Source organism: Penaeus vannamei, chromosome 4 (genome assembly GCF_042767895.1).
Source record: "Penaeus vannamei isolate JL-2024 chromosome 4, ASM4276789v1, whole genome shotgun sequence".
NCBI classification, from domain to species: Eukaryota; Metazoa; Arthropoda; class Malacostraca; order Decapoda; family Penaeidae; genus Penaeus; species Penaeus vannamei.
This window is the reverse complement of record NC_091552.1, coordinates 49,318,664-49,330,991: the sequence shown is the minus strand read 5'-3', so window position 1 is coordinate 49,330,991 and position 12,328 is coordinate 49,318,664. Positions and strand designations below refer to the sequence as shown.

The 12,328-nt window shown below is 47.2% G+C and overlaps 1 protein-coding gene across 1 annotated transcript in view; it reads left to right on the top strand.

Moving 5' to 3' along the window:
* The window catches only part of LOC113828236 (casein kinase I gish), a gene marked incomplete in the record, with an annotated part of 94,977 nt that overhangs the window by 18,708 nt on the left and 63,941 nt on the right, over nucleotides 1-12,328 (top strand). Inside the window, 1 exon segment of the mRNA XM_070121198.1 lies at nucleotides 12,063-12,080. Within this exon segment, the coding sequence (XP_069977299.1) occupies nucleotides 12,063-12,080 (18 nt within the window).

The window sequence follows — 12,328 nt, the reverse complement described above, 5'->3', positions numbered from 1 at the left end:
TGTGTGTGTGTCTGTGTCTGTGTCTGTGTCTGTGTCTGTGTCTGTGTCTGTCGGGCTGTCGGTCTGGCGGTGTGTCGGTCTGTCCGTTTGTACAGGATATGTATATGATAGTACGCCTTGTTTAGGGGAAAGCAGGGATGTGATTGATGCCGTATTTTAATTTGGAAAGTGCTGTGGGCCGTATATGAGTGATGAGTGATATTGAAAGGGTTGGCGCAGTCTCTCTCTCTCTCTCTCTCTCTCTCTCTCTCTCTCTCTCTCTCTCTCTCTCTCTCTCTCTCTCTCTCTCTCTCTCTCTCTCTCTCTCTCTCTCTCTCGCTGTCCTCTTCTCTCATCTTCTCTTTCCTCTTCTCATATTTCTCATCTTCACTCTCCTCTTCTCTTTCTATTCTCCTCTTCTCTTCTCTTCTCTTCTCTTCTCTTCTCTTCTCTCCTTTGTCCTCGCTTCTCTTCTTCGCTTCGCTTCCCTCGGCCATGTCTAGTCTCACGGAATATGTAAAACACACGCGGTGCCATGATCGCCCTGCCCGATAACCGGCGGATTGTTTTGGTGGGCGGGCGGCAGGACGTGAAATCGGTTCGTGCCGGGCGTGATTGGCGGGCGCCTCTGCGGACGGAGGTCAGGTCAGGCGCGCGAGGCCTCGTCACGTGGCTGGCCCTTTGGCCCTCTCCCCTTTCCTTCCCCTCCCCTCCCCCCCCTCTCTCTCTCCTTGTCGTGACGGGTCGTTTTGTGTTGTTTACATTCCCACTCTAATCTCTCTCTCTCTTTCTGTCCCTTTCTCTCTCCCTCTCTCTCTCTCTCTCCCTCTCTCCCTCTCTCCCTCTCTCCCTCTCTCTCTCTCTCTCTCTCTCTCTCTCTCTCTCTCTCTCTCTCTCTCTCTCTCTCTCTCTCTCTCTCTCTCTCTCTCTCTCTCTCTCTCTCTCTCTCTCCCTCTCCCTCCCTCCCTCCCTCCCCTCCCCAGTCATAGTGTTTGTCGATCACGTTTTTGAGTTTTTGACACGTGTTTGTAAAGTCTCTCTCTACTTGGAGCGAGGATAAGAATCATTATCATCACCATTATATAGTTGTTATTGTTATCATCATTGTCACTTATTATTATTGTTATTATTATTATTATTATTATTATTATTATTATTGTTATTATTGTTATTATTATTATTATTATTATTATTGTTATTGTTATTGTTATTGTTATTATTATTATTATTATTATTATTATTATTATTATATTTTATCATCATTACCATGTCGTTATCTCTCTTTTTGCCGGAATGCGGAAAGGTTTTGCCGACTTTTGCCTTTGATCCTATTGGCGCGTCTGTTCGGAATGGGGGTTGAGGCCACGCCCTATTTCCTCTCGGCAACACTGGGCGGCGATTTCTTCCGTTGGCCGAGGTTGCCGCGGGATCCCAGCTGGGCCGGTGATGCTCGCGCGAGGGGGGTGCAGGTGTCTGTGCGTGTGGGTGTGGGTGTGTGCGTGTGGGTGTGCGTGTGGGTGTGTGTGTTTGTGTGTGTGTGCGTGTGTGGGTGTGGGTGTGGGTGTGTTTGTAATGTGCGTACGCTTGCGTGCGTGCCTGCAATCTTTGTGTGTGTGTGTGTGTTCGCCAGCGTTTTTTTTATCCCATTCCCTCTCCGTTTCCCCGTCCCCCTCCCCATCTCTTCCTCCTCTCCCTCTCCCCTTCCTCCCCTGCCTCTCCTCTTCCCCCCCTGTCTCTCCCCTTCCTCTCCTGCCTCTACCCTTTCTCTCTCCCACCTCCCTTTTCTTCCTCCCCCTACCTCTCCCACCTCCCCACCTCTTCCCATCCCCACCCCACTTCTCCTTCCTCCCCTATCTCCCCCTATCTTCCCCTACCTCCCCCACCTCCCCTCCTCCAGTTGGAACTAGATCTCTGGCGTCGGATCGGGAACACGCCGTTAACCTTGACATTCGCAGGAAGGAGGAAGCCTTGATGGGCGTTCCTTGAGCTTCCCCCCCCACACACTCCCCCTCCCTCCCACTCCTCCCCTCCTCCCACTCCCCCCTCCTCCCACCCCCTCGTACTTGCCCAGTCGCCGCGGACAGTTACTTTTGTTATCATTATTATTATTATTATTATTGTTATTATTATTATAGTTATTATGATTACTGTTATTATTATAATAGTTATTATGATTATTGCTACGCGCCGTCCAGTTATTATTATTGCTATTGTTATTATTATTTTTTTGGGGGGAGTGGGATGATTGTTGGCTTTTATTGTTATTATTAGTATTATTGGTATTATTGTTATTTTTGTTCTTGTCATTATTGATATTATTATTATTTGTTGTTATTGTTCATGTTATATGGCTAGTATAGCTATCATTATTTGTTGTGCTTTATTGGTTATTTGCTGTTTTTGTTTTAATTTGTTTTAAATCCTCAGGGAGATACAGGATCACAATTATGATTATAATTCACTCTGTAGAGAGGGAATGTGACAACCAATAATAACGTAGCTCAAATGTTCAGTAGTCATGTTGTTTTTGTTGTTGTTTGGTTAGCGTGGTGTGTATGTAGGTATGTATATGTATATATACACGTGTGTGTGCGCTCGTCTTTGTTTGTTTTTGTGTGTCTTATTCGTGCGCGTACGACCCTACCTTTCTGTTCTAAAACACGAGTGAGACAAGCCGAGGTTCTCTCGTTAGGGGACGTTGGGTGGCAGCGCCCGTGGAAGAAGAAACAGCAAGGTAAGTGTGTGTGGTACCTTGGTGGACGCCCCCTCTCCCGGCCTCCCTCCCCACCCCCTCCCTGCTCTCTCTCTCTTCTCCCTCCCGCTCGCCGTCCCCTCTCTTTTTTTTCTTCTTCTCCTCCTCCTTCTTTCCGTCCTCTTCCTCCTTCTTTCCCTCCTTGTCCTCTTTCTTTTCTTCTTCTCCCTCCTCTCCCTCCCCTCCCTCCTCTACCTCCCGCTCGCCTTCTCCTCTCTTTTTCTTCTTCTTCTTATCATCATCATCATCATCATCATCATCATTCTTTCCCTCCTCCTCGCCCCTCTCTTTTTTCCCTCAGCTGCTCTCGCTTCATATTTCTAATTTTTTCTCCTTCCCTTCATCATCTCCTATTTTCCATAATCCTTATTTTTCCCTTCCTTCCCATCCTTACCCTCCCTCCCTCCCTCCCTCCTCCCTCCTCCCTCCTCCCTTTGCTGTATCTATTCGCGGCTGTAGTCTCCACACGCCCGAACTATAATTAATACTTATAAAACTGAAGTAGCTTGACAGCACCTTTTTACTGCCAATTTTTTTTTACTGATACTGAGAATGCGAGAAAGATGCGTATCTTCTTTTTTTTAAGATCTTTTTTTTTTTTTTGCTTTGTGCGTACGTGTATGTGTGCGCGTGTGTGTTTGTCCATCTCTGTCTGTAAGTGTATGTGTGTGCTCGTGTGTCTGCGTCTGCGTCTTAATAGCTGCTCATACGTACATAGTGCTTGAATGTGGACGTCTAGCTTTCCATTACGTGCGCGCACACGCTAACAAACAAATAAACACACACACACACACACACACACACACACACACACACACACACACACACACACACACACACACACACACACACACACACACACACACACACACACTCCCGCACACTCCGTATAAATGCGAGTCGATCTGGAGTGTCCTTATGTCGCCTCGCCCGGTGTTCTCGGCGCTGTTTTGACATTCTTCTTGTCCTTGTGGGCGGCTGAGAGCAACATGGGCGGCGCTGTGCCCTGCTTGCGCTGCTGCTTGTAGTGTGTACTCTTGTGCTTGCCTCGGGCGTCTGTGGGGTTGGTGGGGAAGAGTAGCGGTGTGATTGTGGTTGTGTGTGTGGTAGTGTGTGTGGCTGTGTGTGTGGCTGTGTGAGTGGTTGTGTGTGTGTGTGTGGCTGTGTGTGTGTGTGTGTGTGGCTGTGTGTGTGGCTGTGTGAGTGGTTGTGTGTGTGTGTGTGTGTGTGTGTGTGTGTGTGGTTGTGGTTTTGTGTGTGTGTGTGGTTGTGTGGTTGTGTGGGTGTGGGTGTGGTGTGTGAGAGTGTGAGTGGTTGTGTGTGTGAGTGGTTGTGTGTGTGAGTGGTTGTGTGTGTGAGGTGGTTGTGTGTGTGAGTGGTTGTGTGTGTGAGTGGTTGTGTGTGTGTGAGTGGTTGTGTGTGTGAGTGGTTGTGTGTGTGAGTGGTTGTGTGTGTGAGTGGTTGTGTGTGTGAGTGGTTGTGTGTGTGAGTGGTTGTGTGTGTGAGTGGTTGTGTGTGTGAGTGGTTGTGTGTGTGAGTGGTTGTGTGTGTGAGTGGTTGTGTGTGTGAGTGGTTGTGTGTGTGAGTGGTTGTGTGTGTGAGTGGTTGTGTGTGTGAGTGGTTGTGTGTGTGAGTGGTTGTGTGTGTGAGTGGTTGTGTGTGTGAATGTGCGAATGTGTGTGAATGTGTGAATGTGTGAATGTGTGTGTGAGAGTGTGAGAGAGAGAGAGTGAGTGCGTGCGTGTGGGTCTGTTTAAGTTTAAATATGAAAGTGTGTGTGTGTGTGTGTTTATTTGTGAATATAAGTGTATGTGTGTGTGTGTGTGTGAAAGAGAGACAGAGACACACAGAGAGTGAATGTGAATGTGAATGTGCGTGAGCGCGTTAATTGGTGAGTAAGTGCCTGGGTGAGAGAGAGAGGGAGAGAGAGAGCGAGCGAGCGAGTGAGTGAATCAAAGAGTAAGCGAGAAGCGAGCTGTATTTTGGACTAAGGCTTTTTTGTTTGTTTGTTTTATATTAGTCTAGTTATTATAATCTACTTTTGGCATTAGTGAAGACGTTATCTTGTAGAGATAAACCCATGTTCTTGTTGTGCCACTGATGTTTATGAAAGATAAATGTTTATTTTAAATTGCACAAACTTTTTGTCAAGATATTGTAATTCATGTCTTTTGTATAGTGTCAAACTTTTAACGTAGATGATCATTCCAGCACATAGTGTAAATAAGAGCAAAATTTTAATAGATAATTGGTCAGAGTTGTAGACTTCCTAAAAGGGGAAACTCTTTGATATTTTATCTTTTATTTTTTATTTTTTTTTCTTCATTAACACGTAGAACATCTTCGCATGGCGGATGTAATTGAGTAGTGTTTTAGAACTTTTTTTAATCAGAATATTTTTTATTTTTCTATTTATATACATTATTTTTGTCATAGATTTTTTTTTATCTCTCTCTCTCCCCACATCTTTGACCAGCGATGTTTTGATGTTAGTACTAATGTTAGTTTGTGTTTCTTGCCTCTTTGCACGCTCCAGGGAAGGACGGTAAGTAATGTTCATGTCGCGAGGGGTCCCTGCTGAGACGAGAGCCCACCCGCCCTGCTCCCTCCTTCGGTGTCCTCTCGCTTCTCGTATTCTTCTTCTTCTTCTCCTTCTGCTTCTTGTTTTGCTTTTTTTGGCCTTTTTTGTATTCGTGTTTTTTTTTCTTTGTTTTTTGCCTTTTTTGTCTTCGTGTTTTTTCTTTTCTTGATTTGGGTTTCGTCGATGCGTGTCGTCTGTTTTTTTCCTTTTATTTCTTTTGTCCTCGTTTCTATTCTTCCTATCGCTTTCTTTCGTCTTTTTTTTTTCTGTCTCTTATCACCGCTCTCTCTTTCTCTCTTTCTCTCTCTTTCTTTCTCTTCCTCTCTCTCTCACTGTCTCTCTCTCTCACTTTCTCTATCTCACTCTTTCTGTCTTTCTCCCTCTCACTCTTTCTCTCTCTCACTCTCTTTCTCTCACTCTCACTCTCTCTCTTTCTCTCTCTCTCACTCTTTCTCTCACTCTCACTCGTCCACCCCCTTCCTCCACCTCCCCCTTCTTCCGTGTTTCTGCCGACGCGGTTCTTGTCCCGTCAGCAGCACTCCGCCGGCCTCCCCTGCCCGGCCCGCCTCTCGCCCTGCCACTCTCTCTCTCGCTCGCCCCGACGCCTCGCTCTCCCGCTCGCGTTCTTGCCCCGGGACTCCTTGGCCGAATCCCGTCGGGTTCGATGCCGTCGGACGCCGGCGGGGGATCTCGGCGCTTGTTTCTGTATTTTTGCCTGTGTGTGTAACGCACTTGCGCTTTCTTGCTTACTCACCTATTCACTCATCCACCCATCCGATGCCACACGCGCACGTGCACAAGGTCATGTACATGCACACCCACGCATGTACACATACGCGCGCGCGCAAGCACGCACATACACACACACACACGCGCGCGCAAGCACGCACTCACATACACACAGGCGCACGTACATACGTACATGCACATGTACGTACATACACATACGTACATACACATACGTACATACACATGTACTTACGCATACGTACATACACATACGTAGATACATACATACACTCATGGGCACAGACAGACAGGAACAGACGTACATTCACTCTCTCTCTCCCCCCCTCTCTCTTCTCTCTTCTCTCTCTCTCTCTCTCTCTCTCTCTCTCTCTCTCTCTCTTCTCTCTCTCTCTCTCTCTCTCTCTCTCTCTCTCTCTCTCTCTCTCTTTCTCTCTCTCTCTCTCTCTCTCTCTCTCTCTCTCTCTCTCTCTCTCTCTCTCTCTCTCTCTTTCTCTTTCTCTCTCTCTTTCTCTCTCTCTCTCTCTCCCTCCTTCTCCCTCTCCCTCTCCCTCTCCCTCTCTCTCTCTCCCTCCCTCTCCCTTTCTCTCTTTCCCCTCTCCCTCTCTCTCTCCCTCTCTCCCTCTCTCCCTCTCTCCCTCTCCCTTTCTCTCCCTTTCTCTCCCTCCCTCTCCCTTTCTCTCCCTCCCTCTTCCTCTCCCTCCTTCTCACTCATTCACACTCACACGCGCACACCTGGAAGCAAGCAAGCCTCCGTGCCTTATCTCAGTCGTCTCCCATTTTTTCTTCTTCTTTCTCTTCTTTCTTTCTTCTTTTTTTTTTTTTTTTTTTTTTTTTTTCATTTTCGCCTTTGAGGAGGAAGCTCTGCCTGTCCTCGCCCGAGCCATGCGTCCCCTTTATTTTGTCTTCTGGCATCGATTGGATGTGGTGGGGGGGGGGGGGGTCGCTTTTTCGTACTGCTTTTCGCTTCTCTCGCTGTGTTGTTTTTCGGTCTTGTGTGTGTTTTCATTTTTTTCGCCTCTCACTTTGTATGTTTTTCGTTCTTGTGTGTGTTTTTTCGTATTTTTTCGCTTCTGTCTGTTTGTGTTTTTCGGTCTTGTGTTTTTTTTCTAGTTTCTTTAATTTGTTTCTTTTCTCGTTTTGTTTGTTTTTCGGTCTTGTCTTTTTGATTTTGTCTTTGTGTGTTTTTCTTCTGTATTCTTATCAAGTCTTCTCTTTATCTGTGTTTTTTCTCTCTCTGTTCGCTTCTTGTCAATTCTTCTCTTCTTCTCTTTGTGGTTTTCATTCTTGTTTTTTTCGTGTTCAGTTTTATTCTTAGTTTATTCATTTTTATTTTCCCCCTCTTTTCTTTTCTCTTATTTTATTTTTTTTCTCTTCTTTTCCCCTCTCTTCTCACACACACTGACTCAGGCTCACAATTTCCTTCCCACTTTTCTCTCTCTCTCTCTCTGTCTGCTGCCGCCCATTTTCCTCCCCTCTCTTCCCGCTCCCCTCATTATCTTCCTTTTTTCCCCCCTCCTCTTTCGCCGCGTTCCCTCCTCCTCCTTGGCGGCCGCTCTTTCCCTCCGCTCCGAGCCCCCTCCCCCTCCCCCTCTCTCTCTCCCTCTCTCTCCCTCCCTCTCCCTCCCCTCCCTCCCTCTCCCTCCCCCTCTCCCTCTCCCGCTCCCTCTCTCTCTCCCTCCCTCTCCCCCTTCCTCTCCCTCTCCTTCTCCCTCTCCCTCCCTCCTCTCCCTCTCCGCCCCCTCTCCCTCCCTCTCCCTCTCCTCTTCCCTCTCCCCTCCCCCGGTGATGTCGTTCGGGTCGGGTCATTAGGTAGACATTTGTCCAGATGATGTACAGTGGTGGCCCCGACCCGACCCGACGCCGCCGCCTCCTCTTGTTCTTGTTCTTGTTCTTTTCGTTGGCTTCTCCCGGTTTTTGTTTTGTTGTTGTTTGTGTGTGTTTTGTGATTTGCTTTGGTTTATTTTTTTATTTTTTTCTTATTTCTCTGCCTTCTCTTCCGTCTTTTTTTTTCTCGTGCTTTCTTTCTGTTTCCCTTCCTCTGCAGCCTCTCTTCTCTCTCTCTCTCTCTCTCTCTCTCTCTCTCTCTCTCTCTCTCTCTCTCTCTCTCTCTCTCTCTCTCTCTCTCTCTCTCTCTCTCTCTCTCTCTCTCTCTCTCTCTCTCTCTCTCTCTCTCTCTCTCTCTCTCTCTCTCTCTCTCTCTCTCTCTCTCTCTCTCTCTCTCTCTCTTTCTCTCTTCTTCTCTCTCTTCTTACCTCTCCATTAACTTTCCTCGCTTCTTCCTCTTATCTTCCATCCGGCGCCTCGTGCTTCTTACTCTTCCTCCTCTCGCTCTTCCGCCATTCGTTGTCTGAATCCTCTCCCTTTTGCGAGCACACGATGTATTTAGTTTTTTTTTTTTATTATTAAACGTCGTAATAATCCTTTATTTATTTTTTCCCTCTTCCCTTTCCCCCCACCCCCCTTGTCCTTGTCCTTGTTCGTGGTTACCTCTTGTTTTTTTGTTGTCCTCGGCTTCGTCTCCGCGCTGCCGTCCACGCCCTCGGACGCGGGAGGACGGGACCAGCTGGCAGGAGGGCGGGTGCGCAGGCTGGCTGGCTGGCCGACGCAGGGAGGGAGGCGGGCGTAGAGATAGACAGACATGTCTAGCCAGATTGAGGTGTAGAGAGACAGGCACGTAGACAGATGTATGTGGACGGACAGGCAGACATCGAGAAAGAGACATGCGAATCTGTCTATATATGCATGTGGACAGAGGAATGTATGTGGACAGACAGAACGAATATATGGATAGAAAAAAAATGAAAACGGACAAGGTTTTTTGGGTTTCCACAAAGAAGAGGAATAGGTGAGAATGAGAAAAGCCAAGAGAAAGATAGAGAGTGAGCGAGTGTATGAAGAACAGATTCGAGTAAAAAAAGGGACAAGACCATCAAAAAGGAAGATAGAGAGAGAGAGATAGAATGAAAGAGAAAGAGAGAGTGGACATAAAAAAAAAAAAATCTGGGAAAGATCGTGTAGGCAATCAATGCGCGTATCCGGATTTGGACTCTCGTGAATATTCTGACCAGATAATTAACGTGTCGTGCTGCGATAGCCTCTTAAGGGGAGGATGGGAAGGGAGGGGGGAAGGGAAGGGGAAGGGAGGGGGAGAGGAAGGGAGGGGAGAGGAAGGGAGGGGGAAGGGGGTGGAGGGGAGGGAGAGGAAGGGAAGGCATAATGAGAAGGGAGGGGGAGGTGGAGGAGAAGGTTGGGGAGGGGGAGGAAGGGAAAGGGATAAGAAGGGAAGGGAAGGGAGAGGGGAGAGATGGGAAGGGAGGGAAGGGGAGAGGAGATAAAGGGAGGGGGGAGGAGAGAAAGAAAGGAAGGAGGGGAAGGGAAAAGAGAGGATGGGAAGGGAGGGGGGAGGTGGTGATGAGGAAGAAGGAAGGGAGGGAGGGGGAGAAGGGAAGGTGTAGGGTAAGGAGAGGAGATGGATGGGAAGGGAGGAGGGGGAGGGAAGAAGAGCAGGAGAAAGGAAAAAAGGAAGGGAGGGGAAGAGGGAAAGAGGAAAGGAGAGGGGGAGAGGGAGAGATAGGGAACCATGGAGGAAGAGAATGTGAGGGAGGGAGGGAAGCAAGTAATAATAATGGAAAATGGAATGGATGGAGGAAGAGGAAGGCGAAGAATAGGTTGGTAGATAAGTACGTGTATGCGTTGGTAGGTAGATGAGGAGGGTGTGGGGGGAGTAGATGGTAGTGCTGTGGGGTAGGGGGTGTATGGGGGAAGATGGGGGGGGGGATTAAATTAGCTTGACCTGGACGCGACCTGTACGTGTATGGGGAGGGAGTAGAGGAGTTTTTTACGAATATCTTCTCCTTCCCTTTCGTTCTTATTCATTTTCGTGATTTCCCTTTTTTTTTGCCTTTCTTTTTTGCGTGAATAATTATGTTTGTTGCTGCACTTTTCTATTTTATTTTATTTTATTTATTTATTTATTTTTATATAAACATTTTTTTTTTTACTTCCTGTGCCTTCCTTTCTTTCTTTTTCGTTCATCTCTACCTTTATTTTTTCAGTCCTCATTTTCCGCTACCTAGTTCTCCCCTTTCCCTCCCCTCCCTCGCTCCCTCTCTCCCTTTCCTCTCCTCCCTCTATCCCTCTCCCCCTGTCCCCATTTCCTCACTTTCCTTCCACTCCTCCCCCTCTCCCCCTTTCCTCACTTTCCTTCCACTCCTTCTCCCTTCCCTCCCTCTTCTCCCCTCCCCTGCATCTGGAGCCTGAGCGACGGCTGGAAATGAAAAGTTTGTCTTATCGTTTTCGCCGAGTGACCTTGTGATAAGCCAGTCCCGGGGGGGGGGGGGGCGGACGCGGGCCGTTTTCTTTGATTTTTCCCCTTCCGTTTTCTTTCTCTCCATTTCTCTTCCGTTCCTCTTTTTTTTTTTTTTTAGAAGAGTTAGGGGTATGGTGTGTGTGTGTGTGTGTGTGTGTGTGTGTGTGTGTGTGTGTGTGTGTGTGTGTGTGTGTGTGTGTGTGTGTGTGTGTGTGTGTGTGTGTGTGTGTGTGTGTGTGCGCGCGCGCGCGCATGTGCATGTGCATGTGCATGTATGAAGAGATCACTCAAAGTAGGTTTCGTTATATCGTGTTTATTTTTTTTCTACCGTAGTCTGAACACGGTAATTTATGTTGCGTCACTGTGCTGTATGATGAGCTCCGTAAGCCTGCATGTTGACGTACTTGGGCGAGCGAGATCACGTGTATGGCGTGGATGCGGCGCAGCCTTGGTGGGGGAGCCGGTAAAGTACGGGGGTTCTCTGACGCCTGAAATTTGGCTGGACAGGTGGATGTACTGTTTGTTGTTGCTGCTGTTGTTGGATTTTGTTTTGTTGTTTTATCATAAATGTTGTTTTTGTACTTTGTTTTATTATTGTTGTTTCTGTTTTTCTTGTTTTGTTGTTGTTCTTGTTTTTGCTTGTTTTGTTATTGAAATTGTGATTTTTTACTGTTATGATTCATGGTTATTGTTTTCAAGAGTGGAATTCTTCAACAAAACTCTCAAGACGAACGAGGCTGGATGTCCGAACGTACCCTTTGCCCCCCTTTTTCTATTCTTAGGGCGGGAGAGGAGGAGGGACGAGCAAAAACAAATCCTGAACGAGAATAATAGCGATGGGGGAACCTTAGGGAGTGTGGGGGGTAGGGTCTGGGGGGAGGGCGGATGCGTAGACGGGGATACGGATCAGGCACGGAAAGGGTGGGGGAGAGGAGTGAGTGAATGAGTGGGATTGTGTGAGTGAGTGATTGAGTGTGAGCGAGTTAAATGGGTGGGGGGTGGGTTTGAGTGAGTGAGTGAAAGAGAGGGTGGGTGAGTGTGAGTGAGAGGGTGGGTGAGTGTGAGTGAGAGGGTGGGTGAGTGTGAGTGAGAGGGTGGGTGAGTGTGAGTGAGAGGGTGGGTGAGTGTGAGTGAGAGGGTGGGTGAGTGAGTGAGTGAGAGGGTGGGTGAGTGAGTGAGTGAGAGGGTGGGTGAGTGAGTGGGTGGTGAAGTGAGTGCGTGAGTGAGGATGAGAGTGATGTGGAGAGAATCTAGACACCAGAGTTTTGTGTGCGAACGTGACAACGATACTGCCAGACAGTACTGAAGGACAGAATGAGAGACAAGCAGACAGACACAGACAGACAGACAGACAGACAGAGACAGAGGAAACCTACCGCGAGAGAGAGAGACAGGACACGAGGGCGAAAGGACGAACAGCGGAAGCCATATGGATAGGCTTACCAGCTGACTTCGCTTTACCCCCCCCTCACCCCCCCACCCCTCCTCCCAAGCTTTTATTTCCCTGCTTCCGTACATGAGAAAATGTTTTAGTATTTTTTCTCTCTTTTTCTTTTCTTAATTTGTTATGGTATTTTGATGTTGTGATTACTGTGTATTTTTTATTTTTTTTTATTTTGGATTGGAGTATTTTTTTTGTTTTTGTTTGCGACGAGGAAACTAATCGGCGTTTTCTTTTCTCTCTTTCACAGAAAACGAGAAACAGAGAGGTGAGTTTTCGAGCGGCGTTTGTAAGTTGTCATTTTCTTGTTTTCTTGTTTTTTTTCTTGTTTTCCTCTTTATAAACCTTTTGGGCTCTTTTTATATCAATCCATTTTTCTCTGTTCTTTGTCCATCTTGATCGTCTCTGTTTGTCCTTCCAAGATCATCATATTTTCTTGTCTCTTTTATGAAAATTCATTCCTTTTTTTTTCTCTTTTTTCCCCCTTCTAAAATCATCCTTTTTTATCAATCTTTC